Source organism: Phalangium opilio, unplaced genomic scaffold (genome assembly GCF_054372755.1).
Source record: "Phalangium opilio isolate 3A_F unplaced genomic scaffold, DU_Popi_V2 ptg000390l_1, whole genome shotgun sequence".
NCBI lineage: Eukaryota > Metazoa > Arthropoda > Arachnida > Opiliones > Phalangiidae > Phalangium > Phalangium opilio.
In genome coordinates, this window is record NW_028324234.1 from 1,497,366 (window position 1) to 1,523,735 (window position 26,370).

At 38.4% G+C, this 26,370-nt stretch overlaps 4 protein-coding genes and 1 long non-coding RNA gene across 8 annotated transcripts; 3 read left to right on the top strand and 2 right to left on the bottom strand.

Moving 5' to 3' along the window:
- Positions 1 to 11,260: 11,260 nt before the first annotated feature.
- LOC149594208 (uncharacterized) lies at positions 11,261 to 13,190 on the top strand. Of its 3 annotated transcripts, XM_089861463.1 has the most exons (4): positions 11,261 to 11,857; positions 11,957 to 12,265; positions 12,339 to 12,470; positions 12,530 to 13,190. In XM_089861463.1, exons 3-4 carry the CDS (start codon positions 12,447 to 12,449, stop codon positions 12,863 to 12,865), a joined length of 360 nt encoding a protein of 119 aa, XP_089717589.1. In that variant the 5' UTR covers positions 11,261 to 11,857; positions 11,957 to 12,265; positions 12,339 to 12,446; the 3' UTR covers positions 12,866 to 13,190. The 3 variants fall into 3 exon arrangements, with proteins under 3 accessions (XP_089717589.1, XP_089717588.1, XP_089717590.1); XM_089861462.1 differs by having other exon boundaries at positions 11,261 to 12,265; XM_089861464.1 differs by having other exon boundaries at positions 11,261 to 12,265; positions 12,537 to 13,190.
- Positions 12,151 to 13,997, bottom strand: LOC149594209 (uncharacterized). 2 transcript variants are annotated; one of them, XR_016379422.1, is made up of 3 exons: positions 13,382 to 13,997; positions 12,670 to 13,318; positions 12,151 to 12,429 (listed from the first exon to the last, which is right to left on the bottom strand). It is a non-coding gene; the product is annotated as an uncharacterized LOC149594209 (long non-coding RNA). The 2 variants fall into 2 exon arrangements; XR_016379423.1 differs by lacking the exon at positions 12,151 to 12,429 and having other exon boundaries at positions 12,696 to 12,830; positions 12,930 to 13,318.
- Positions 13,998 to 14,059: 62 nt separating this feature from the next.
- LOC149594210 (uncharacterized) lies at positions 14,060 to 16,958 on the top strand. The gene is made up of 5 exons (XM_089861520.1): positions 14,060 to 14,229; positions 15,004 to 15,221; positions 15,305 to 15,503; positions 15,962 to 16,090; positions 16,170 to 16,958. Exons 1-5 carry the CDS (start codon positions 14,163 to 14,165, stop codon positions 16,493 to 16,495), a joined length of 939 nt encoding a protein of 312 aa, XP_089717646.1. The 5' UTR covers positions 14,060 to 14,162; the 3' UTR covers positions 16,496 to 16,958.
- A 1,642-nt stretch (positions 16,959 to 18,600) lies between these two features.
- On the top strand, positions 18,601 to 22,527 carry LOC149594211 (uncharacterized). The gene is made up of 9 exons (XM_089861519.1): positions 18,601 to 19,117; positions 19,199 to 19,327; positions 19,394 to 20,204; positions 20,271 to 20,318; positions 20,405 to 21,117; positions 21,179 to 21,403; positions 21,477 to 21,705; positions 21,773 to 21,831; positions 21,899 to 22,527. The coding sequence occupies exons 1-9, from the start codon at positions 18,920 to 18,922 to the stop codon at positions 22,394 to 22,396; spliced, it is 2,910 nt and encodes a 969-aa protein (XP_089717645.1). The 5' UTR covers positions 18,601 to 18,919; the 3' UTR covers positions 22,397 to 22,527.
- An 11-nt stretch (positions 22,528 to 22,538) lies between these two features.
- Positions 22,539 to 26,008, bottom strand: LOC149594212 (uncharacterized). Its single transcript, XM_089861293.1, has 3 exons — positions 25,291 to 26,008; positions 24,741 to 25,231; positions 22,539 to 23,160 (listed from the first exon to the last, which is right to left on the bottom strand). The coding sequence occupies exons 1-3, from the start codon at positions 25,720 to 25,722 to the stop codon at positions 22,539 to 22,541; spliced, it is 1,545 nt and encodes a 514-aa protein (XP_089717419.1). The 5' UTR covers positions 25,723 to 26,008.
- Between the last annotated feature and the right edge of the window lie 362 nt (positions 26,009 to 26,370).

A 26,370-nucleotide genomic window follows, 5' to 3' on the forward strand; every position in this document is an offset into this window, starting at 1 on the left:
CTAGCTTAATTACCAGTCGTTGGTAATCTAGCTTAATTACCAGTCGTCGGTAATCTAGCTTAATTACCAGTCGTCGGTAATCTAGCTTAATTACCAGCCGTCGGTAATCTAGCTTAATTACCAGTCGTCGGTAATCTAGCTTAATTACCAGTCGTCGGTAATCTAGCTTAAATACCAGTCGTCGGTAATCTAGCTTATTTACCAGTCGTCAGTAATCTAGCTTAATTACCAGTCGTCGGTAATCTAGCTTAAGTACCAGTCGTCGGTAATCTAGCTTAATTACCAGTCGTCGGTAATCTAGCTTAATTACCAGTCGTCGGTAATCTAGCTTAATTACCAGTCGTCGCCAATCTAGCTTAATTACCAGTCGTAGGTAATCTTGTTAAATCACCTTTGTTGTTACTGTCTCTAAGGCAGTTGGTAACTTAATATATATGTGTGGGGTCCTTTTCCAACTTAACTTGTTAGCTATTACAAGATTAGGTTCTCTTGTTTTTTACCACTACGAAAAATTGGACCACATAGCCTTAACCGTGCTAACATCATAAACTGACTCTTATCCATGGTAAAATATCGCATATTGGAATGGTTTTGAAAATGTGAAATTAAACATACTTTAACTTAAATCTAATTAATGAAAATTGGAAAGCACAAAATCTAAATACCAGGCTTTCGTTTAAAACCGTTTTCAAGTCAAACAACCGAATAGTTATTGCATTACGGCTGCCACAAAATGGTTATTTGTAAAATATTTTCCCATGTTATTTCTATGGGAAAATTTTATGTTTTTCATCAAAATATCGTAAAAGTTTTATGGAAATGAAAACCACCCTTAGCAACTTTATTTTTTATAAAATAAACTATTAAATGAATCTTTTTGAAATTTTAACCACATATTGAGGGTCCGAATTGTAGTTCTGTGGAATTTTTTGAAAACAGTTAATACAATACAAAAAAAGTTATATCCAATCAAAAAACCATCCTTATACATTAAAGTCAGTATGAAGTCTTATCTAAGAGAGCTACCGCTCTCCTAGAATAGTTTCAATTATCGTTTTTGATAAAAATAATAATTATCATTATTATAAATCTTTCTAATAATAATAAAAATATATTATAAATATTAGAATATTTGAATATTTACGCATTATTAATAGCATTGAAACGCTGGAAAATAGTAATTTTTTATTAAAAAATTTGGCCCATCATATTTATGCACGCTCCCTCCAATTTCAAATAAATGGAAGATCCCTTAAAATGGGACTGCTACGAGCGCCGTCTGCGAAAAGAAAAGAGCAAAAAACAAGGTGTCGCGTTCCTTAAAAGTCCCCCCTAGCCAGAAGAGCGTACTCGGGCCTTGATATAGCGTAGGCAACGGTTTAACTTATCCAGAGACAGACCCTATTGCAGCGATCATCTCAACGTATGTTCATAATTTCTAGCGCATATTAAGCTTTGTCAATAATTAAGTTAATATACTGACGATATTGTAATGGTGTCAAATACTTTCATTAGAAGTATACAGGGTGTTTCTGGAAAGTCTGGCACAAATTAACAGGCATGTTCCTTGGGTCAAAAGGAGTCCGAAAGGTCCTATGACGTTTTGGGGTAAAGCGCTTCGTTGCGAAGTTATGTGCTCTCAAAAGTAGGCCGAAAAACAAGGGAATTTTGCAGAATTATAGCACTAGTATTATGGTTTTGACCCAATTGTTTTCGATTATTGAGCATAAGGCAATGATCGAAATAAGTTCAAACCTAGTGGAAGACCGTGAACGTGTTAAACGGCCAAAAGCGTTAATCCCTTTGTTTTTATTAATGATTGTAATTATAGGTAAGGAAAGTAGCTCAGATATCGGTTACTTGTTTGTTCAGATGTACTGGTAACTGACCAGTCTTTTATTCTTTATTTCAATTAGACACATTACTTTAACAATAATTCGAATGAACCCCTTAAGTTTTACAATAATTCGAATGAACCCCTTAAATTTTACAATAAATCGAATCGAACCCATTAATTTTACAATAATTCGAATGAACCCCATTACTTTTACCATAATTCGAATCGAACCCAATTACATTTGTAATGGCCCGTTCGGGGGTGACACTCCGAGCTCGGGTCATTAGAGAAAAGTCAGTCAACATTTCTTATTTTAAAACACTTTATTAAATTCAAAATAATATTTACGAAAACTAGAAACAAAAAGGCGAGCACGACCTCTTGGATAGGCATCCAAATTCGAACTCTCGAGCTAACAGCTAACAATCGAGGCAATAATATCCCCGGGCATTAGGGTAATAAAAGTTTAACTAGGGGCTTCACAGTACAAAGTTCTAAGAAGGCTCTTTTAGCATGGGAACGCTATGTATTGAAAAACTACACGAAAGAAAAAGTAACATATAAACGAGAAAAAGGGAGAGTAAAGGACAAGTCTAACTGTAACAATAAAGAAAGGAAAAGTCTATCTATTACAATCCCCACCACTAAGAGATAGCGAGGGAAAAACGATTAAGCAACATCTAAACATTTTTAGTTCGGCAATATTTCTCATTAGGGCTTTTCTTCCTAATTTAAGAAATAACAAAAATAGGGATATGACAGAAAATTAATGGCATTTGTTTTTCTGACATAATCATGGCTTGAATTCTAATATTAGATTTTCTATTCTAATAACTTAGACTACAATAAACTTGTTTCATCGCGGCCAATAACAACAAAGTTTGGTTTCAGCATGCGTCTAACATTGGTTCTTAAGTCCTAATGAACTAGACTAATTAACGAATAAAACCTTCTTGGTATGGTTAAGTTTCCATTACCCGCACGGACACAAAATACAACAAAATATAGAGTTATACATTAATGGTCAAAGTACTAGTACAAATATAGAATCAAACAAAAACAAAAATATTATTTACAGTTATTTACATGAATCTAAGCACCGTTAAGTGTCTTTAGTTAAAAGTACCCGATATTTAAGCATAGTTTTTCCGGGTATTTGGACGCAATACGCGGGTGTTGGGAGGTACAGGGGTCACAGTATGTTTTGGTAATGGTACCTCCTGCATCTCTGGATCAAACCGTCTTCTCTTATAGAGTCTTAGGTTTGACACGTGTTGAGTACCGACGGACTTATTGTCTTCATTTTCCAATTTAAATGCTAGGTCACCCGCGGCACTGGCTACACGGTAGGGACCCAAATATAGAAGGGCTAGTTTGGCCGTTATACCCTCTTCTTTGGATGATTGAGGATGGGCTTTAATCAAGACCCAATCTCCGATCTGGATATTTACGGCACGGTGTCGCAAATCGTAATTTCTTTTTTGGCGCGTTTGTGATAACGCGATGTTATCCCGGACTCGTTTTTCCATCGCGGTCATGGCTTTCTCAATTTTCGCGGCATATTCCTCCATGGTAATCGGATCAGTAGGCGGTTTCGCGAGGGCATTGTCAACCGGTAAACGCAGAGCTCGACCATATGTAAGTTGTGATGGTGGAAACCCCGTGGTCGAATTCACGGCGGAATTAAGAGCTAAAACAGCTTCCGGAAGTCGTACGTCCCATTTTCGATGGGCGTCGTGTGCATAAATACGCAAGATCTGTTTAAGGGACCGATTGTACCTTTCCACCATATTAGCCTGCGGATGGTACACCGATGTGGTATGGTGCGCGATTCCGTTATTCTGACACATTTCGGAGAACAACCGAGATACAAATTGGCTCCCGTTGTCCGAAATGATGACTCTGGGTACTCCATGTCGACACATGTGTTCGTAACAGAGTCGACGAACCGCGGATGCTGTGGCGCGTCTCAAAGGATAAGCTTCCAGCCATTTAGAAAAGGTATCGACTATTACTAGAATAAAGGAACATTGTTTGGCGCTCTGGGGCAAAGGTCCAACCAAATCTATACTGTACACTTCCCCAGGCGAGGTCGGCACAATTGGTTGTAGGAAACCCATTTGTTTTTCGTGGGTTGGCTTGGCTTTTTGACATAGATCGCACGACAAGACATACGTTTTGCAGGCCTTGGTCATTCCTTCCCAAAAGCAGCGTTGTCGCGCGCGGAATACCGTCTTTTCTACTCCGAGGTGACCCGCTTTAGGATCGTCATGAATTAGCGTTAAGACCGCTTCGCGTAACGAGCGCGGAATGCAAGGAACCCATGTTGGTACCTCATTAAGGGTGTTTTCCATCCGATATAAAACCGAATCACATAGTAGATATTGCGAAGCCTGCCTTCGAATAACACGAGCGAGGGGCTTAACATCCGGTAACGTACCATGACTAATAAAGTCAATGATAAGTTGGAGTCGGTCATCTTCCTGTTGATGATCCCTCAAAATTTCTGGCGTTAAAGCTGGTAACGCTTCTAATGTCTCTGGCTGACCTTGTTTTATGGCTAATACATTGATATGGGCTACAGATTTTACTCCGTCGGGAACGAAGAGTCTTTCTACTTCTTCCTCAAACGGTTCTAGGCTATTATCTTCTCTGGCATACTCGGCCCTTGAAATAGCATCTGGGACTATGTTCTCCTTTCCAGGTATGTGTTCCACGATAAAGCTAAACTCTTGTAGTAATAAAGCCCATCGAACAAGACGACTATTGATGTCTCGCATCTTGTTTAGCCAGACTAGCGCTTTATTATCCGTTCTTAGGGTGAAAGTATGTCCGTCTAAATAATTTCTAAACCTTTTTACGGCGATTACTACCGCTAGCAATTCTCTCTCCGTTGCGTGATAACGTTGTTCGGCTGGTTTTAGCATGTAGCTAGCAAACGCGACTACTCGTTCTTTCCCTTCTTCATCTTGCTGTAATAAAACGGCGCCAACCCCGGTCTGCGAGGCATCCGTTTGCAGAATAAAGGGCTTGTTCATATCTGGGAAAGCCAGAACTACACTTTCTATTAATTTACTTTTTAACTTGTCAAAGGCTTCAGCTTCTGACTTTTCCCATCTCCAAGGCACGTTTTTCTTTAGTAATCGAAATAACGGCATAGCTATATCGGCCATGCGGTGCAGATAACTTCGATAAAAATTAACGAGACCCAGAAATGATCGAAGCGACGATACATTTGTTGGTGTAGGGAAATTTCTAATCGAGTCTACTTTTCTCGGGTCGGTCTCTATTCCGTCGGCTGACACGACGAAGCCTAAAAAATTTATCTTTGTTTGGAAGAAACTGCATTTCGGGAGGTTGCAAGTTAGATTGGCTTTTCGGAGAGCCTCTAAGACGAGTTCTAGATGTTTTAAATGATCTTCTAGACTGGCACTGAAGATAATAATGTCATCCAAATAAGCTAGTGCGAATTGTCCGAAATCTTTCAAAACTAGGTTCATAAGGCGCTGGAAAGTCATAGGAGCCGTTTTCAGTCCGAATGGCATACGGGTATAGCGATATTGACCCTCCGCCGTGACAAACGCACTCTTATCACTCGAATCCTCGTCTAGCTCAATTTGCCAATACCCCGATCGAAGGTCGATTCGGCTAAAATATTTAGCACCTGTTAGGCTATTGAAAATGTTCGGAATGCTAGGCATGGGAAAGGCGTCATCCAGAGTGACGTCGTTTAGACCTCGAGAATCCGAACACAGGCGGTAAGGGTTTTCTTGCTTGTCCACTACTTTCTTACCGACTAAGACCGCTGGTGAGGCCCATGGGGATGCACATGGTTCTATAATACCTCTTTGAAGCATGTCGTCGACTTGTCTTTTGATTTCTGCCCGTTTTGCTGGCGAATACGGGTATGGTCGGCATTTTACAGGCTTCGCTGTTGCAGTTTCAATTTTGTGTTTGACCAGCGACGTGTTTCCAAGCGTGTTCGAGGAGACCACATCTTCGTAAGCCTTTAAGAGCGTTGATAAGGCTACTTGACATTCTTCCCATTTTTGATTAAAATCAGAAATATTCTCTTGTAAATGGTCCTTGACATTATTTGGCGTCAGGTTAGGTTTCCCAATGTCTTTAGGTTCACGCTCAAAGGAGTGTAAAGGCCATCGGCAATTCAAATTTGTCTCAAAGGCGTAGGCGTGACTATTTGGCAATATTACAAAACCTACTCCCTTGATAAAGTCTTGACCCAATACTATTGGCAGGTTAAAATTTCGTAAGACGGCAAAGTCGATTGTGATTATTGTTCCTTGTATCTCAACATCCATAGGGCAGGAACCGACAGTTTCTAATTGCGGTCCTGTGGCAGGCGTCATGTGATCCTTAACCCAAGGCTCAACATCTTCTATTGTTTTGCCGTAACTGGATAATTCGCTAAGATCTATGGCAGAATAAGTTGCACCTGAATCTACAAAAGCTATCTTTTCGTACTGGTTTATGACCAAAACGACGTGAGGGCAATCTTTGGCATTAGTAGTATGCAACGAATTAATAGATGCTTTGTTGGGACAGTCTACTCTTTTGTGCCCAACAGCATGACAGGCGAAACATTTCTGGTCTTTCACCAATTGTTTTTCTATTTCGTTTAGGCGCGGGCGCGCGGAAGCGTTATTTTCTCTAGGCTTTTCCGAAATGGTATTTTCGGGCTCTTTTAGCTCTGTCCTCATCTTGGACGTGTTAGTCGATGAACCGTATAAAATCGTGGCTTTCTCCAAATCAGCTGTTACTAATCGGCCGACACGTAGTAACTCCTGAATAGTATTTTTCGTGATAGAGCGAAGATCGCGACGAAATTCGGGCAAGGCATTGTTAACGACTGTATCGAAAATTACGTCTTCGGCGGTAGAGGGGTCATATTGTTCATAGGCGTCTTGAATTTCCCATACAAATCGTTCAAAATTTTCACTAACCTTTTGCTCTCTGCTGAGGGCAACTTTTAGCAGTTCCATAGGTGTTTTATGGCGAAAGTCACAGAGAAAAGCTGTAGCAAAGTCAGACCAATCCGCGAAAGTTGGTCGGCGGTTCTCAAACCATCTCGATGCGTTTCCTTTAAAGGCACTATTTATAAGGCCCAACCATTGAGTGGACGGCGCCCCACTCATGGTGAAAACCTTTGTGGCATCCCGTAAGAAATGAAAAGCATTTTCATTCTTTTTCCCGCTAAACGTGGCTGTGGCTAACCAGTTATAGCACAACCGAGATCCCATCTTGCTTTCTAACGTAGGCGTAGTCGATATAGTCGATTGATTAAAGTTAGTTGGACCCGTCATAGCAGCGAGTGGACTCGGGTTACTCTGGACGGACCCTGGCTTTGTAACAACAGGCGGTACTGTTTCTAGCGCAGCGAGGCGCTGTTCTATTTGGGTAAATCTGGTATGCGAATCTAGGGCTAGCGTATTTAATTGTTTTGTTTGGACCGATATGTCTTTCTGAATGTCATCGCGAATTTTAACAATGTCCGAACGTAATAAAGTTATGTTAGATGCCATTTGAGAGGCAAAAGTATTAAACGCGTCTGTAAGAACTTGGTTAGGATTTGGTTGCACAGGAACCGTAGATTGGTTTAATTGTAAATTTGATACTTGCGGATTGATTAATGAAAGTACAGGTGGATTTGGTGTACTGGAATGTTGTGGGTTTACCCCTGAGAAGTTTGCAGCCAGTTTGCTACGCGTTGTGTTCAGCGTTTGCACAACGTTCGAAACACTCGGCGATGAAATAGTAGTCAGATTTTCCATAGAGCGCGAGCGTTCGCGTTTAGTCTTTTTCGCGGTATTAATTTCAAGTACCGGTATCGACGGTTTTGGCAGGTTACTTCCGAGAGCGACCGCGACACCATCCCCACCACGAGACGAAGACGCGGGGGACGGAACACGGGTGACGGGCGTCCGAAACATGACAAACGGACAAAATTAAACAAAAAACGGCACAAGAATAAGCACGTTGGGCGCCATTGTAATGGCCCGTTCGGGGGTGACACTCCGAGCTCGGGTCATTAGAGAAAAGTCAGTCAACATTTCTTATTTTAAAACACTTTATTAAATTCAAAATAATATTTACGAAAACTAGAAACAAAAAGGCGAGCACGACCTCTTGGATAGGCATCCAAATTCGAACTCTCGAGCTAACAGCTAACAATCGAGGCAATAATATCCCCGGGCATTAGGGTAATAAAAGTTTAACTAGGGGCTTCACAGTACTAAGTTCTAAGAAGGCTCTTTTAGCATGGGAACGCTATGTATTGAAAAACTACACGAAAGAAAAAGTAACATATAAACGAGAAAAAGGGAGAGTAAAGGACAAGTCTAACTGTAACAATAAAGAAAGGAAAAGTCTATCTATTACACATTGTTCTACAAAAATTGTTCAAAATGGGCACCATCAACGTTTAAGCAAACTTGCGCGCATCGTTTGAAAGATTCACGAACACGTTCGAAGATTCCTGGCGTGTTACGGATGTTATCACATCCATCAATTATCCTTTGTCGTAAGTCTTCGACATCGCGAACTTCACTTCGGTATACCAAGTCCTTGAGATGGCCCCAAAGAAAACAAGACGGCCCAAGGGCTCGTAATAGTAGCCATATCGTACGAGTGAATAGCCCCTCTATACCCTACCCTAATGAGTGGATAACCCCTCTATACGTTACCCTAATGAGTGAATAGCGCTATCTTTTTCAATGCTTAAATGATTTACCGTGCATAAAATCAGAGTGAATAGCCCCTCGATTCCCTACTCTAAACAGTGATTAAATTATAACCGTATAAATTTACTTATGTTGTAATTCTAATATTCCGGCGAATCGAAGAACAGACAGTTTTTAGTGATAATCCCCTCGATGAGTTTACAACATAGACTTATGCCGATGCACACTTATCGCATCTTATAAATTTCTAACAAGGACTTATGCCCAGAAACTTTTGAAAGAGAAAGTTTAGTTATAGTGATTACGCATTTTAGTGATTATCCCCTCGAATTACCTTTAGCAATGCTAAAATGATCAAACGCATAACGCTCATTTAACACTATGTTAGCTCTATCTAAACCCACATTTGAATTAACCGCCAAAACGTTCCAGTCAAACATAACATAGATGACGATAGCTACCCAACGAGAACGAAAAACGGGGAAAATCGTTATCTATTTAATTAGCACATACATAGAAAGAAAATAAATATAAAAACCCCAAACATACAAATTCATAAGTATCCGACTCCACAGATAAAAATTCAAAAGTTTCCGACCCCACAGATTAAGAGGTACCCCACCCCACATCACCCCGACATTTTAGAGATAAGAATAAATAATAAAAAACTCGGAGTTTCTATCGAGTCTCTATGGTTCAGTGGTTAGAGTGTTTGTATACTACGCCAGCGACCCGGGTTCGATTCCCGGATCTGACCTGAAAAAATTTTAATTAAAATTAAATCTCTAACCGAGCCCAGTAACCCCTATGGGTGGGTTGTGGTAATATAAAGTTCCTTTTAAGCTAAAATCTGACGATAACGAAGCGACAACCCCGGCCACTACTACTACTACTACGGCTCGGGTCAAACTAAGAGCCTATCGTATACTACGATATGGCTAAAAATCGCATGGGTTGAGATCGGGAGATCTTGCTGGCCACGCAACAGTTCCGCCTCGACCTATCCACCTCCGGGGAAACGCGACATCAAGATATGCTCTAACTTGAAGACTAAAATGGGGCGATGCGCCATCTTGCATGAACCACATTATTTGTCGCAGTCGTAACGGTACGTCTTCTAAAAGCTCCGGTAAATTTTCACGCAGAAAGGTCAAGTACGCCTCCCCATTTAGCCCCGGGGTTGCAAAAAGTTAGGCCCAATTAAATAATCTCCTACAATTCCGCACCTGACGTTCAAACTAAACTGAAGTTGATGTTTCATGACAGTGGTCGCGTGCGGGTTTTGTTGCTTCCACTCGTGATAGTTATGCAAATTAAGTATCCCGTCACCCGAGAAATTGGCCTCGTTGGAAACTAGCAAAGTACGCGGAAAGTCTAAGTCATTTACCCGTGCCACAAACCCCTGGCAGAAATCGACCCGTCTCGGATAATCAGCTTCGTTTAAAGCTTGTACCTTTTGCAAATGGTATGGGTGGAACTGATGTCCTCGAAGGATTTTCCAGACGATTACATGGTTAACGCACAATTGCCGCCCGACGTTCCTGGTACTGGTTGCTGGTCATCTTCGAAAATTGTCAAAACGGTGTCCTCTACATCCTCGGGAACAATCGCCGCACGAAGTTCAGGTCCCGACGGTTGAAGTTTCCCGGTTTCTCTCAAGCGTCTGTCGACTGCCGTAAATGTTTGTCGATTGGGAACTTGTCGTTGAGGAAAGTGCTCCTGGTACAAGCGCCGAGCTTCCACCGCATTTCCCCGAGCCAGTCCAAACATAAGATGGATATCTGAGTACTTTGCATTCGTGAAGTAGACCATGATTAGTTCCAGATAAGCTTCCAAATGTGCACGTACGCCATGAAGCACGTTAAGGTAGACACATTTAAGCCGTCTGCAAAAAACCTACAACTTCTGACGTTGAAAACTACCCTAATGTTTAGACCAACACAGCATAATTGGTTTTTAACGGAGGTGGATAGGTCGAGGCGGAACTGTTGCGTGACCAGCAAGATCTCTCGATCTCAACCCATGCGATTTTTTTCTTTGGGGCCATCTCAAGGACTTGGTATACCGAAGTGAAGTTCACGATGTCGAAGACGTACGACAAAGGATAATTGATGGATGTGATAGCATCCGTAACACGCCAGGAATCTTCGAACGTGTTCGTGAATCTTTCAAACGACTCGCGCAAGTTTGCTTAAACGTTGATGGTGCCCATTTTAAACATTTTTTGTAGAACAATGTAATTGGGTTTCATTCGAATTATTGTAAAAGTAATGGGGTTCGATTCGAATTATTGTAAATGTAATGGGTTCGATTCAAATTATTGTAAAATTAATGGAATCGATCCGATTTATTGTAAAATTTAAGGGGTTCATTCGAATTATTGTAAAATTAAAGGGGTTCATTCGAATTATTGTAAAAGTAATGAATGTGTCTAATTGAAAAAAAGAATAAAAGACTGGTTAGTTACCAGTACATCTGAACAAACAAGTAACCGATATCTGAGCTACTTTCTTTACCTTTAATTACAATCATTAATAAAAACCAAGGGATTAACGCTTTTGGCCGTTTAACACGTTCACGGTCTTTCACTAGGTTTGAACTTATTTCGATCATTGCCTTATGCTCAATAATCGAAAACAATTGGGTCAAAACCATAATACTAGTGCTATAGTTCTGCAAAATCCCCTTGTTTTTCGGCCTACTTTTGAGAGCACATAACGTCGCAACGAAGCGCTTTACCCCAAAACGTCATAGGACCTTTCGGACTCCTTTTGACCCAAGGAACATGCCTGTTAATTTGTGCCAGACTTTCCAGAAACACCCTGTATAATACAGAGTGTCATCCTTCTATTATCCCCTTCTGATGATAGGAATTAGCTTTATGCCAATCCCTATTAACATAATATTTGATCAGGAAATTATAGAGGTGACACAAGGAACCCTTATATCCCAGTGTTCACGTGCCCAAGGTGATATGTGTGGGTACTTTAGTAAGGTTTGTACAGTGTTGACGTTAACTGAAAGAGATCAGCATCATAGCAAACCCAGAAATTCCTTGGTTCATCTCTATAATTTCTCAATTTATTTTAATGTCAGAAGAATTTTACCGAAAATTCTCTTATTGTAAATTGAATGTAAAGGTCCATAAGACAAACAAGGGTTATATTTTACAGATAGTGAAAAGAATCGGTTCTGTTAAAGATATTCACTACCACGGATGTTTGTCAAAACCGGACTCATTTGTAACTAATAATAATAATAGTAATAATCTCAGCTTTGCCTATGAAGGGATTTCCACACTAAGCCTTTGGGTTGTTTAAAGGTGGGTCCCTTTACGATGCATAGTGGGGTGGTGGCTAGCCCCTATGCCACAGCTAACTGACAGCGCCCTATACTAACTATTACCGTTAACCTCTGCAAGTTTTGATGGAAAGGAGAAACCGGGTTAGACCGCGGAGGAAAACTCCTTTAACAAGCGGGGAGAGAACTTGCAAACTCTTCGCAGAAGGATTTGTTCCCAGATTTTCACACGGTGCCACAGTCCGCGATCGAACCCGGGATCCTCTTGCTGCGAGGCGAAAGCGCTAACCGCTACGCCACCCCACTAGGATTGACGAGTATCAATCCAACGGTCGAGAAGTTAGTATATTTATTGAACTGGACATCGGACACAGTCAAAATAAGCTTTAAGGCTTCGAAATCACCATCACAACGCTGCGACGATGTGGCTGTGAGTTCATTATTGCAGTAAAGGAGCTCGACCCTCAAGAGATATTGAAATAAAAACCCGCCGTTTCTTTTAGTCCTACACGTAGAAGGTCCAAGACATTACGAATTTCCTTGTTCCAATGGAACGTGCATTTACAACGCCTTGAAATGCGACGAAAGACAAAACTGCGTGAATAACATGGATGAATCTACTTACACATGCACAAGTAACCTTACTACACATTAGAGCGTTTTGAAACAGGCTTTTAATCATCTATATATTAAGTTACTAGGGTCCTTAAGTTCGTCGAGAATTGGCATCATTGTGGGAATCTTAATATTCGTTTTCATACTGATGGTCATTGCGAGCGTTATCTACCGTAGAAGCACACCACGAGAGACGATAAGCGTCATCTCCATGCCTACCACGAGAACCGCAGCGAGACAACCGACCCACACTCAACCATCCGCGCCTTGCGTACACCATGATCCAACCCAAATGCCCCAACTTTGGCGATGGACCAATCCTTACGCGCAACCAGTTCCGGACAAAGGAATGTTGAACGATTTACCACCTCCCTATGATTCTGTTGTAAATAGTAATGATAGAAGTCGCTATTAGGTACACAAGTTCGTTATTTAAATCAAGGAAACAGTGCCGATTATATGGAAATTTTTCAATTTACGTGATGTACTGTACTTTCTCCTTAAAAGAAGATTAACCCTTTCGTTGGTTCAGCTGTATGCGCTTTGAAAACTAGTCTACAAGCGGTTGAATTATCACGCAATATGACTTTGATTCGTAAAATGTAAACAAACAAATAGAAGTAGAAATATTGGGCAGGTATAAGGTGTTTTTTACTTCATTTATAACGGAAATAACTTCAGATTTACTGTAATGTAAAACCAGATATTTATTTTGAATAAAAATTACTATTTCCGGTGCAATTAAGTACTGATAAACAATGGGTAATATCAGAAAGAGGGTATACTTTAAATATCCAGAGAGAATAGTTTCATTGATGTGACACGTAAGTGACGTAACTCTTGTCAATACTTTTTATATTATGAAAGCCTACATTAGGTAAGAGCATAAGTTCATAAGATATGTTTCATAAGTTTGTCACTGGTTACAAACCGGAGTTTTTCATGAAGTGATGGAGGTAGGTCATAGATTCGAGGTAAAGCGAGAAGCGCCCGGACGCCTGGTGAGGCGCTGTCAAAGGCTTATTAATGCAGACTAAATAAGAAGATGGAAGTCCTGAAAAATTAACCACCGAGTGTAGGACTTCAATTCTTGCTTCCGTCGTTCTCGAACTAGCTCGAGCTGTAAATCTCTAGCATTACGAAGCATAGGTTGTGTCTACTTATCCTATAAGCTTATGGTAATAGCTTCAACGTCAAGTTTAGATACGTTATGCATTACTAGAAATTTTCTACCAGAAATGAAACCTTTCACAGTTTTTTTCCTCCAAACCGGAACAGAATATATTCGTGGCCTACTGCTATTTGTTTCCTTGATCGAGTCGGGTAGGCGAAGGCTTCAGTTTCGCAGAGGACACGCCTCTCTATGAAGGTCACGTAGTTATAGCTAAAAAGCATTTCGAATCATACTTGCAAAGTCTGTTTAATAAACGTAAATGAATACTTTGTCTAACCAGGAACCTAAACAAATAAAAATAAAAACAAAAAAGAAATTGCTATTTGCGAGGAACTATCTATCAGGATGTTAAATTTACAAATAAATGTTTGCATTATGAATTTCACTGATATTGCGTAAGTCTTTTTCAGTTCTTCGAAACCCTTACACTTGCAAAACACACGGGTTTTCCGACAGATTAGATACGACATTGTTAATGAATAGACGTTAACCGCTGAACAAAATAATTTATAGAGACCAAGGCCTAATCGTAATTAAAATGGGAAGTATTTCTATCACGGTTCTAATTACTCTATTAGTCCAAATTGTCCATGGATATCAAGTATGTAAGTAAATTCAATCAAACTCATTTAATCTATAATAAGTTAGATTGGAATTTAACATATTGCGCTGTACGGGATAATCTACCCCCATTAGATCAGATGTAACATAATGTATAACCATAAGGCATAACCCTTTATATAAGAATGCTTCTCCTTTATGATTTTAATGCGTGATATAGTCAGGTCAAGGTAAATATTGACATCACGGGACACGCCCCCTGTGCGAAAGAACTCGCTGTAGCAAATATTCTTTCCACCTAAAGTTCCACAATAATGTATGAAGTATTATACTGTATGGTTTTCACCAATGTAACATTATTTAGAAAATACATGCCTAGCATTCTGAATGTTTATGTTTTCTGATTTAATTGAGATTTTATTTTTTTATGAATTTTTAAATGACATTTTATTGAATCAATCTATAAATTTTAACGGGAATAGATGCAATTAATTGGATTCATTACGCCCCCACGTATTCCATGTTAATTTCTATGCGAGTTTTGTGGGTCGGGCTTGAGAACTTATTATCCGTCGCGTCTCATAATTCTTTGTTAAGGTCTTTCTAATTATAATTTCATTGGATAGTAGCAACGCGAGGTCTGGGGGCGCGTAAGGTTCAACGTACAGGGTGATAGATTATTCGTGAGGTAAAATTCGTCATGCAATGATAAAAAAACCCGTCTAGATACATCAAGAAAATGGCTTTGCAATGATTCCTATATTGGCCGTATGCTTTCCTGATTTTATGTAATCAGGCAATTGAATTTATCTTTACAGATTATATATACGAAAATGAAAGAAGTGTAACGCTCGGATTACCCTCTTCCATGGATTCCACACTCATTTTGAAGCCTATGACAAATTCCAGAATTGGAAGATACCAGTTTACCATTAAACCGCCCCCCAAAACAAATTTTGAAAATTATGGTTTAGTAGCAACGATGAAAGGTCTTAATCTCAGACAGGATGGTTACAACTGTATAGACAATTTGGAAGTATGACGTTGATTTTATCTATAAAAAATGTCATGGATTAATTTATCGAAATATTTTTTGGTTTGTTTGTTTTTGTTTTTCAGATTTGGAAAAGTGAAGACTACCTTCGTGCAAAAAAGGTTTTCAGCGATTGCCGTACAAGTTCATCAAGTTTAACAGTTGCGCTTGATGCAGCAGATACCTATTACGACGACAGTCTGACTTTCAAACTGGAAGTAGGAGACAGTTACAAAACCTTTAAAAGTTTCGAAATTACCGTCACAGCTTTTAATAAATGCGGATGTAAGTTAAATGATAGAATTGAACAAAAAATTATAACGGAAGTTCCATAAGAAAGCAATCATCATAAGTTTTTAAGATATGTTCCATAAGTGTGACACTACCTAGGCTGTATTTCGAAATGCTAGAGACTTACAGCTCGAGCTAGTTCGAGAACGACGGAAGCGAGAATTGAAGTCCTACACTCGGTTAATTAATTTTGCACGACTTCCATCTAGGTCCTATTTTGTCTGAACTTACTAAGCCTTTGACAGCTCCTCACCAGGCCTCCTTCGCTTTACCTGAATCTATGACCTACGTCACTACATGACAAACTCTCAGTAACCCTTGACAAACTTATGCAACTTATCTTATGAAATGGTTATACTTGTAATGAAGATCGAACACTCGACAACTCTTGAACTCATTGTAAATTGTCTATATTGAATAATTTCTTAAGTATTTATATTAAAATTTTACAGTTGGATCACTTAAAAAAGACCATGAATTCTATTGTTCGTATAATAAATGCATATATAAAGAACTTAAGTGCGATGGACGCGACAACTGTGGATACAATGAGGACGAAAGCGATAGTACTTGCTCAACTGGTATTGCCAAAAAAATATTAAGTCTAACGTGATATTTAAGTCTAATAATAATATACATTTTTTGTTTGTCCTTTTCAAGCTTTAAATGGTGATCAAATTAAAATCATAGTGATAGTGGTATTTTCACTCTTCGTTACCGCAATTAGCTGTTGCATTCGATATAGAAGGAGACGTCCAGGCCTCGTGACATTGACCATTCCTGTCACTTCCCAACACCGAGAAGTAGTACCACCACAAGTTTCAAATCAACAAGGGATATATCCTGTTCAGCCATGGGCCACTAATCAGCCTCCTCCTCAAGTACCTCAAGGGCAATTACCTCAACCATGGACCACTCCCTATCCCCCGGACCAAGGGACAAATGCACCGATGAACCCGCAATATTCAGAACCACCTCCTTCCTAGTATTTTAAGGTTTTCAATTATACATATTAATTTATTTATAAGTAATATTTTTGGGCATAGAATTATTTATAAAAGTACAGTCTGGAATGAATCATATGTATAATTCAACCGGGATTTTTTTGTCATCTGCTTGAACTAAGTGGGAGGGGCAAAGGAACAAATTTTAAATTCCACGGTTTCTTTAGATTAATTCTTCGTACAAAAGAACCGGCTTGAATATGACCCTTTTACGATAATTAAACTACAATTTTCCTAATTCTTTAACCACTTTCCTTTAATTTGACTACATTTTACTGAGAGGTGATAATTCTAAGTATTATTTATAAAGCCTTGGCAAAATTAAGTCCTTGAACTATTAAGTAAGATTTATAAAATACATTTTTTCATTTGAAAACCAGTGAATCATTGCAAATATGTATAATCGAACTTTACGAAAACAAAAATTAAAAAGTTTTATCAAGAAGTGACGTCTAGTTTATTAGGGAGAAGGTATAAATTCGCGGCCACATTCTCAGTCCAAACGTAGGTCCGGAGTTAATCCCCGCCGCCTCTAAATTACAACGAGCATCTCATTGGTTCTTGTAAACTCACGTCAGCGCGACGCGAATGACGACGAAAATTACGTATTTTCCGACTGAGGAGAGGGGACGAAATAGCCCGGCCTCCCTTTACGTCCCCCCTTGTATTTTGAAAGGGGGGACTGGGACTATGGCGCGCGAATACTTAGGCATCTTATACCTTCTCCCATATAAACTAGATATCACTTCTTGGTTTTATATTGGAAATAAAATCCTATGAAAAACATTAACATGTACAAAAATGGGCCAAGCCTCGCCTCGTGCCCTTTCCGCCGTAAAACGTTCTGAGATCCCATGTAGAGCCAAGTCTGCCTTTTGTTCTCATTCAATCGCCAATTGAACAATTATGTTATAAATTAAGTCCATTTCCTAATTAATAACCAATATTCTTTGACTCTATCATAATTATACATCTTTGTTCGTATCAAAAATATCGTGGCTTGGCAAGCGCAGGTCATCCCCTTCGATTATTTTAAAATCAGCAACGATTTAGTGAATATCCCCTCGACTTCCTTTTAATATTACTTACCTGCGATTGCCAAGTCACGATATTTTTGATACGAACAAAGATGTACAATTATGATAGAGTCAAAGAATATTGGTTAGTAATTAGGAAAAGGACTTAATTTATAACATAATTGTTCAATTGGCGATTGAATGAGAACAAAAGGCAGACTTGGCTCTACATGGGATCTCAGAACGTTTTACGGCGGAAAGGGCACGAGGCGAGGCTTGGCCCATTTTTGTACATGTTAATGTTTTTCATAGGATCTCACTTCTTTTTGTAGACCCTCTCGTTATACTTCGGTAGTTATATTAAAACAAGACCCTCTCGTGGTACTTCGTTTGCCAATATAATCGCTAACGTTTGTCCTTATTTACGCTGAATTACCCCTTTCGACCCGCAGAGAATATGTAATAAAGATTGTACGCGATATCCTAATATAAGAATATAGCATCAGTTACGACCCATTTCTTTTAAACTACTACTCCTATTAGCTTTAATATATATTTAACTTTCGGTTAACTTTGGACCATTACGTCCATTCATCAAAAACACACACTATTTCTGTTGAAAAGACGGCAGCGCCATCTAGTTTTAAAATAAAGAACTAAAGAACAATTTTATAAAAATTTCGCGATGTTTTAATTTTTCTGTGCCTTATAAAATAAATGAAAACTAAATCCTGAATTTTAAGTTTCTATCTACCCTAGAAGTACCTTAGAATTTTGATGATCGGTGAGTGAGTGAGTGACAAAATAAGGTAAATTTCACCTTCGATATTTCGAAAAGTATATAGGGTAGGAACTTGAAATTTGGAAACTATAGCTAGGATTGACAGTCCTCGCGGCAAGCAAAATTTCAGGCTTTTACCTATACCCATCACGAAGTTACAGTGGGCTTAAAAGTGTCGTGAGTTGCTTCGAGAAAAGGGTGTCAGTGCTCGACTTGGCTGGGAGCACTGCCGTGCTCCCAGAGTGCTCCCAGATTGCGTTTCATTTTTTTCCTTAAGATTAAGCATACGATGTTAACATAAGTTTATAATATATGTTCCATAAGTGTGACAATTAAACCGTTTCCCATGTTAAATCTTTACTTACACCCAGTCACACAATGACAAAATATTTTGAGGGACTCCAAGAAATGAGCCCGTTATATGTCATTATAAGGTGTTTGGTTTTTCTTTCTTTGGGCCAATCAGAGACGAGTGCCGAAAGTAGTTCGTAGGCGTTCCCTAATCTCTCTAGATGTAAACAAACGGCGGCCATTATCGATTGAGCGAGCTAAACACTTCTTAAGCGGCAAACGCGGTGCAAAATTAGGTTTCGTACGCGAATATTTGATATGAGAGAATCAAAATCAACCCAGTGTAATTTAGGCATGAGAATAGTTGTTAAAATGAAAGAGAAAGCCAGTCAAACTAACAAAGTTTCGACGGGAACACTATTTTCTGATTATGAAGTTGAGCAAAGGCTTAAGATATCGCCTCCACCAGAACGTATTGAAGATAGTGTAAAAGAATTTAAGGATAGTGAATGCCAGGTTGGTTGAAATATTACTGTTATTTTCAATCAAATTAACGAAGCTTTAATGGTATTAATCTGAGCTACTTCTAACTTGTAGACTGATGGAAACTATTTTAGTCAACCTAAATGTGGGGATGGTCCCGATAGTGTCAAAAAACAATTTAACTCTATCGTATCCACTTTTAAACGTTTGATATCATTTGAGATGGAATCCTCAAATAGTCAAGTAAATATCTTTTACGAAACAAAGTGTAGATCATAGTTAAATAGTTCATTGTAATTATTTATCAAGGTTTATATCAAAGTAACGAGAAAAGGAATGTTTGATATTGAATTGGGTGATCCATGCTGGTATATTCTTTCACCTGAGGGAAAATTGTCATTTCATGTGACTTATAAAGGCCTTGTTCGAGAATGGGATGTTGTGAAGGAAGGGAAAATTATAACAGAACTTGTAGAAGACCTCTTTGCAGATTTTTCTTCTAAAGAAAATGTATTTTGTACTGGTCTTGATGGAGAGTCAGTGGACATTATACCGAAATTAGCTAAACCTCCAAAAAAACTGGTCCGACATTCTCTACCTAAAGAGCATTGCATGTCGACAGACTGTCCAGCGTGGTTTAAAAAACCTGTAAATTCTCATGGTCCACTTGAAAATGTCTGTACAGCATGTAAAAATTTAAGAAGATATTTGCGCCTTAGTTTGAAGAGACGAGTAGTTGGTTTAAATCCTGTTTGCCGCAAAAGAAAAATTGATCCATCTTCTACATGCCCAGTTACCTTTCTTTCACCTTCAAGTGCAAATTTAAAAAAGAGACGTCAACATTATCGCTTCCAATACATGAAAATTAAAAATGCAAAATTGAAGGAAAAAGTGAAAGATCTTACAATAACTCTTAAAGATAGCCAACATAAAGAAATGAAAAGTATTGTTTCAATCATTGAAGAAAGCTTTCCGGAAGACCTTGACAAGGTACTTAAGGGTAAAGATCCATCTACCAACATCGAGGAGCGAAAGCGTTTGCGTCAAATTTGGGATAACGATTGTAGAATGTATTTACAACGTGAAAAAGACGATTTGGAAAAAGATCAGAAGAGAAATGGTAATATTATTCAACATAAGATATGAATAATTTAAATATCTAAATTAATATCCTTGCCTTTCGCAGCTCCAGGACACACTGGTAATCGCTGGACCGTGCTTTCTTATCGAATTGGTAAGCTAAGAAAAAGAAATGACGATTCTGCCTTTAATTATGCACTTTGCAACCTATTTTTTCAATTTATATTCCTATAAATGCAGCTCTAGCCGTCGGTTGCCGTAGCAAAGCAGCGTATGAGGCCCTAAAGAGTTTCAAAATATTGAACCTTCCTAGTTGGAGATCAATTCAAAGAAAAACTACTAAAAACATAGACGATCCGGGCATCAACATGGAATACTTAAAAGAGCAGAAAAGAATTTATAACACGTTTGCAAGTGAAGAGGAATCTCTAGGCTTTCTAAAGCCAAGGGGTGACGGCATTTTAATATTCGACGAAGTACGAGTAGCTGGAAAAGTGTGCTGGAATAGTAAAAACCATAAATTAATGGGCGTAGCTATGCCTATTCACGAATATGCCTATTTGGACGATCTTTATAAGGAGGTGTCTGACGAGAAAAAAGTGTCTAAAGCGAATTATATGTTACAATTCTTATGGCGGGATTTGACCTCCAACTACGATGTCATTGGACCATATTTTTCTCTAGCCAATACTGCAGACACTCAAATAACCTTCAACTGCTTATTTGAAGTTATTAAAGCGTTTCAATTTGCGGGTTTCAACATTTCTGGTCTCGTATGTGATGGAGCAAGTGCAAACCTTGCGTTGATAAAATTAACAGTTGGATTAGAAGGGCAATTTAGCTACTCAGAAACGGAAAACTGTGAAGAAATTGACATTAAATTTAATCCCTGCTTTCCCAACCCTCACCGCTTGGGCCGAAATATTTACTGGATCATTTGCCCATCTCATCAGGTGAGAAATATTTATTTAATAAGTGAATGATAATGGAAACTTTGTCTCTTTTCTCCTCAAGATGAAAAGCATGATCAACGCGCTGTATTCCTCTCATGATGAGCGAGCCAAAAAGTTTCAGAACTTGGGAATAGAATTTGGATGGAGTCAAATTGTTGAGCTAAAGCAACGTGATGATCATCGCAGGAAACTGGAAGTACCCCGTCTTGTGCCCAAGTTATTGCAGAGCTATGTCGACCGAGATCCATGGACAAAGTTGAATGTGAAACCAGCAAAAATACTACAAGTATTGGCTCTTATGGTCTTTGATTCCTTCTAATTAATATTAGTAACGGTATAAATCTAAATCTGCATTTTAGCAAATGGACGTTCTATCGGCTCTTCACGAATATGCGAATCCAGTTGAAACATCACCTCCAAAAGATCACTACGAAGTTAAAGCTACACTCGAATACCTTAAAGCCTGTAACAAATTATTCGAAACTGGGACATTGTCATCTGATAAAATAACGTCACTGGGTAGTGATGTTATGGTTAATCTCCGTTGTGGACTTAATTATTTTGAAGACTGGCTCAAGTACCTAATCGGTAAGTATGGATTTTCTCTTGTGGTTCTTGTAACAATTATACTATAATGTCAGCTTCTTTTGTATAGTGGAGGATACCGACTTCAAACCTTGGAGCATCAAACAGAAAAAGTTCATCTCATGGCAGGTGAAAACTAATTTAGATAGGCCTACATAATTATGTAACTCTGCCATTAAATTACCTTATATTTTAGACCTGGGCGCTACTGCGAATAATGGTGTTTGGAATGGAGGGGCTTGTAAAAGAGTATTTCGAAACACACCCTATGGGCTATTACATTTGCCCAGTTAGAATTAATGGTAGTGGGGTGGAAACACTATTCTCTCAATTCAAACAAAACTCTGGTGGAAAATTATCTAGCGTAAATTATTGCACTTCGAGAAAAAACTATCTTACCAAAGTGGACACAAGAGGTCATCATAGTGGTCGTGGCTATCGAGACGTACCATTGTATGTGAAGGACTCATTTGCAGAAAAATACAAGAGTGAAACGGCGAAATCAAGTACTACAATAGGCAGTTCTGCATTTCTTAAAGTTGACAAATGTCCAAGAACGCCAAACAAACGTGTAACCTCCCCACACCAAAAGACTACACACGATTTAAATGAACAAAATATAGTCTGGGAAGCTGGTCCAACCACACCCAAAAGATATTCGAAAACCACAAAGATTGTCAAGCTAAACTTCTGAAACATTTTATGAACATATCTTTAAAAATTTATTTGGTTTTCTTTGGTTTGTCCATGTGTTTCAGTCACACATTTACCCTTGATAATTTAAAGGAACTTTTTTAAATATTAAAACAATGAAAACTACCAAAATATCACATGAGTTACAATACATAACTAGAGAAATGCACAGGAACCCTTTTAATTCTTTTAGAAGAATGGCCCTCCAAATCATTTTTATGATCAGTTTTGGGATGTTTGTTTGATTTTGTAAAATCATTAACCAGAGCTTCAACACTGCTCTTTTTACTCTTAGTATTCTTTTGGTTTTCTTTGGCATGAACGGTATTTTTTGAAGTTGCACGTTTTACTGACTTTTTGTTTGGTAATTTCCTAGGCCTGGCCAACAAAACTTCAACGTCATCTCCATTTATCACTATTTTACTATCACTACTTTTAAGGTCATCTCCATTTATCACTATTTTACTATCACTACTTTTAAGGTCATCTCCATTTTTCACTATTTTACTATCACTACTTTTAAGGTCATCTACATTTATCACTATTTTACTATCACTATTTTTAAGGTCATCTCCATTTTTCACTATTTTACTATCACTATTTTTAGGGTCATCTACATTTATCACTATTTTACTATCACTATTTTTAAGGTTATCTCCATTTTTCACTATTTTACTATCACTATTTTTAGGGTCATCTCCATTTTCCACTATTTTACTATCACTATTTTTAGGGTCATCTCCATTTTCCACTATTTTAATATCACTATTTTTAACGTAGTTATCCTTACAGGTTTTCCCATTAAAGGTTTTGCTTTGCTTTTTAAAAGGTTTCAATTTGGATTTGTTTTTTTGGGATAAAATGTAGAGATCATCCCTAAGCCCGCTGCATCCCCTCGAAGATAAATGTTTTTTTTCTTTCTCAGCTTCATCCCTGGCTGTAATGAACGCTTTGGTCCCATTGAACCGAATTCCCATTCGACAGAAGGGGGTTTTTTTGGGGTCCCATTCGACCGAACGTAGCCAAAGGTGCGGTTTTATTATAGTCCCATTGGACCGAAATTCTATTGAACTGGAAGAAGACATACTGTGTGGTTTTGCATTAAATATATTTTTAATTTCACAACGTATTATTGTTGAAATAAATGTGAGTTGAAAATGTATTACTGCACTTATTTTAACTACGTTTTAAGGTGGTAGCTAATTAAAAGGAGAATATTTTGGAAAATGTGGCAGCTAATTAGTAGGAGAATGTTTTGGAAAAGGTTGCAGCTAATTAATAGGAGAATATTTTGGAAAAGGTGGCAGCTAATTAATAGGAGAATGTTTTGGAAAAGGTGGTAGCTAATTAAAAGGAGAATATTTTGGAAAAGGTGGTAGCTAGTTAAAAGGAGAATATTTTGGAAAATGTGGTAGCTAATTAGTAAGAGAATGTTTTGGAAAAGGTTGCAGCTAATTAATAGGAGAATATTTTGAAAAAGGGGGCAGCTAAATAATAGGAAAATCTTTTGGAAAAGGTGGCAGCTAATTAATAGGAGAATGTTTTGGAAAAGGTGGTAGCTATTTAAAGGGATAATATTTTGGAAAAGGTGTCAACGAATTATTGGAACCAAACCAAACCAAACCTAAACTAACCTAAGCTAACCTAACTTAACCTAACCTAACCTATGCTAACCTAACCTAACCTATGCTAACCTAACCTAACCTAACCTAACCTATGCTAACCTAACCTAACCTAACCTATGCTAACCTAACCTATGCTAACCTAACCTAACCTAACCTATGCTAACCTAACCTAACCTATGCTAACCTAACCTAACCTAACCTAACCTAACCTAACCTAACCTATGCTAACCTAACCTAACCTATGCTAACCTAACCTAACCTAACCTATGCTAACCTAACCTAACCTAACCCAACCCACCCGAAACCAAAATATTAAAATTTTAAATTAAAGACATTGATGGAACTACCATTAAGACTGTACTTCATTTTAAGCACAATTTGTTTATTAATTCTATATATCTCTTGCCTTGAAAGGAATGAAAGTGAGCGTTTTAATTAGTATCACGAAACATTTACTTTTAATATTATTAAAATACCTTTCGGAGATTCGAACCAACAACCTATCGCTTCGCAGTCCAACATCATATCCACTACACCACCGAATCGCTGACGGCTACAGTGTTTCAAGTTATATTCATGTATTTTTAGGGGCATATTCGGACGATTGGGATTTCGGTCCATCGGGAATATAGCCATTGGGCTGGAAATCTAAAATCATTGCGGGATATTCGGTCGAATGGGATTTCGGTCCATTGGGAATTCGGTTGAAAGGAACGATACCTAATGAACTCGTTCGATAAAGCATGCATAAATTTTCTTTGTAACTCTGGAAGTATTACAAGAGCTTTATCTTCCGATAAAACGTCCTTGGTGCACGATAAGAAACAGCGTTTCAAGTCCTCTTCATGGTTTTTAACATGGTTCGAGACAATTTTAAGAATGTCTTGACCATACTTTTTAAATCCATTTTCATTTAAAACATCTCTGCATAGCTGATTAAGTTTTACAAGGAAAGGGTTGAGAGATTCCTTGGGAATGAATAGACCTCCTTTATCCCGCATGTTGATTCCAGAAAACGTCATATCCGCCTTTTCTTCTGTCGTCCGCCTTAGTTTTAATGCACAGTCCCACAGTATTTGAGCTTTCTTACGCTGTCCATCAGATAGGTGCATCTTTTTCCCAAATATAGTCCGTTTTTTATTAATTTTCCATATCTCACCCATACAGCCACCACCTATTGTGAGCAATGATCGTTCATACGCTGCCACTTCCTGTAAGAGGTTTTCATTATAATTGGCCAATAGTCCAACAATCAGATTTAGAAACGTACCGAATTATTTAATTCCTTTTCCTGGGGTGCTTCATTAAAATCACATAGTTTTTGCCTTGACCAGGTAGCGAAAACCTCGTACGCGTATAAGGATAGTAAAACCAAAAAATTGTTTTGCGCCACTAATGAACGGTCACTTGTGAAATTATGGTGGGCATCGAAGAAATCAAAGTGTGTTCGAGATATCAGATGCCACTCAAATCGTGCAGCATTACTGTTCATTCTCACGTCAATTTTTGACTTTGATGGCTTGGGTTTATGTTTTTGATAGATTTCAGAGAAAAGCTCCACTAAATGTTCTATTATTGGAGTTACTTCGCCACTATTTTTCAACGTGTTATGAATATCTATTATCTCACTTTCAAAATTTCTGGGTACAGCTACCTCAATGTTCTTTAAAATATCTTCAGTGGATATCTTTAAACTTGCCATATTAAATGTTACATTATATCTTTAAAAACGTACTCTAAGCCTTGGACTAAAAATATAAACAAACCAAAATCGGGAACACTACGAGTCCGAGGCTCCGATGTAACTGAATGCACATACGACCCTACCGCGCATTGATACATTTCCGCGAGCTTCAGAGAGTGCCCGCTAGGAGGTTTATTTCAAAATTTGTGACGTCATGCAAACAAGATGCACAAGGCACTGTAAGACTGGGTCTCAGTAATAATTTTACCTGATTGTCACACTTATGGAACATATATTATAAACTTATGATGTTAATTATTCACGTATCACTGTATCGTAAAACAGGATAACAGTGATAAGATTATAAATGGCTAATCAGGAATTAGCCTAGATAATAGCACTTTGGAATGTCCGTCTTGCCGTAGAAGCTAAAGCGCCGAATGATGTATTGCATGATGATTATTAAACGCCGTCATATTGATAACGTGATAATCTAAAAACACCTTTACTTAAGCTGTTTAACGCTGCAGCTTCTTAATGCGAATCGCCCTCGTCTTTTCCTCGAATACAGTAATCTCATAAAAGTGACTGCAGTTGGTTTCGATAATGAAACGAAAGCTCAATAGTTAGTTAAATTATGGAAATTGCATAAACCCGGGGAAAAAC